At 33.3% G+C, this 1755-nt stretch overlaps 1 protein-coding gene across 1 annotated transcript in view; it reads right to left on the bottom strand.

The window, feature by feature from the left end:
* Positions 1-494: 494 nt before the first annotated feature.
* The window catches only part of FABP12 (fatty acid binding protein 12), a 6594-nt gene continuing 5333 nt past the window's right edge, over positions 495-1755 (bottom strand). Inside the window, exon 4 of the mRNA XM_017521792.2 lies at positions 495-644. Coding sequence (XP_017377281.1) covers positions 570-644 — 75 coding nt within the window. The 3' untranslated portion in view covers positions 495-569. The remainder of the gene's footprint in view (positions 645-1755) is intronic.

The following is a 1755-nucleotide window of genomic DNA, read 5'->3' as shown; positions in this document are numbered from 1 at the left end:
ACATAAGAAGGTGTTCAGTCCACAGTTTCAAAAATCTCTCCTAAGCAAAATAGTGCATGAGATTTTGTGCTAGTAAAACAGAATATTCTCTGAGGTAGCTTTCAGTGATTTTGGCAGTGTATATGGTGTTCTCTGTTATACCAGTTTGGTATTGCATTAGAATGTCAATTACTACCTTAGTTCTAGACATGTTTCTTATCTTTTCATATATAGCTAAGGTGTACCTGTGAGGTGTGCTGTATCCTATTTATTAAAAAATATTATTTTCCCAGTAAAGTGAAGATTATGCTGAATTTAGAGGGTAAACATAAAATGTATAATAATAAAAAATCAACATGAAGTGCCTCTCTGAAAATATTATCCCAGCCTTGCATTGAACAGGATATATCAACCTGGATTCTTATGCCCACCAATGCCAAAGTACTACAGATACAGGCATGTTCAACTTGGCAAGCAAAACTGTTGATGCTTCTGCAAAGAAAGACTCTCTCATATTAACAGTCATAATATTTTACTTTGGAGTTGTATTTAAGCAACCTCATTATTTTGGAGGGCAGCCTGAGAAAGCCTTAAGAGTTTGACACTGAGTTTGAAGATATTTTCTCGTATGTTCGTGTGCAGATAACATTGTTCACAGAGCTTTCCTATAAGACAAAGAAAGGTGAAGTACTTCAGTATAATTGGGAAACTGACATTTGCTATCCATTCCTTAATAATATTGAAAGATATCTATATAGACTACAGATAGGACCTATCTGTTAGCTGGTTTTGCCATGTTCTATGTAACCTATACATGGGAAATCACATATGTGTGGTATGTATAGGGTATGTATCACATTTATGTATTTATAAAGCACGGTATACAATTTGGAATTTGAAGTTTTTATTTAAATATTTTAAATACCAACATTGATGCATTTTTGCTATTTTACATACTCTACATTTTCAAAGTAATAATACCAGCTTACATTGATGTAGTATTTTATGGTTTTCAGGGCACTAATATACACATGATGATATTTAATTCTCTCAGAAAACCTTTGGCAAAGACACTGTCTATATCTTAAAGGCAAGGAATCTGAAGAGATTAAATGAATTGTCCAAAGTCATATAAGTACTGAATGGCAGCGGTGGAAATCCACATCCTTGGATTCTGAGTGTAGTGTTCTTCCTAATGAACTATAAAACCTTTCTGTTTATTGGCTAATATCATTATAAACAGCAATAAAATCAATCATCCTTAGTCTTCACCTTGTGACTTCATCAGGAATAACATGTATTCTTCATTGTAGAAAGAAAAAATATCATTGTATTAAGAAATGAGATTAGATTTTTGTAACCTAAACACATATCTTGCATATTCCCTTAGAACTATTTTATATTATGTAGAACATTACCTTTTTATTCATTTTGGTGTAAGTAAGGGTTTGGGAGGAGGAAAATTATGAACACACATCCCTCTACTCTGGAGAAGTGGGGAAGATGACTTGGGAGGCCATCTGAAAGGGAGCAGGATGGATTCTATAAAACACAGATTTTTCAATGAAAACAACCTGACTTCTAATCCCAGTACCACCACATTTTTCTAGTTGTATATCCTTAGGTAAGTCAATGTCAGAATCTCAGTTTCCTCACTGTTAAATGGGATAATAAGCCTTACCTTATAGGGTTATTGTGGAAATTGGAGAAATAATGTATGAAAACATAGGAACATAGTAGTGACATGTGTTAACTCATTCGTACACCAAAAAAAAA

The sequence above is a fragment of the Cebus imitator genome, unplaced genomic scaffold, assembly GCF_001604975.1.
Source record: "Cebus imitator isolate Cc_AM_T3 unplaced genomic scaffold, Cebus_imitator-1.0 Scaffold22, whole genome shotgun sequence".
NCBI lineage: Eukaryota > Metazoa > Chordata > Mammalia > Primates > Cebidae > Cebus > Cebus imitator.
The sequence above is the reverse complement of the archived record's forward strand: the minus strand, read 5'-3'. Positions and strand labels throughout refer to the sequence as shown.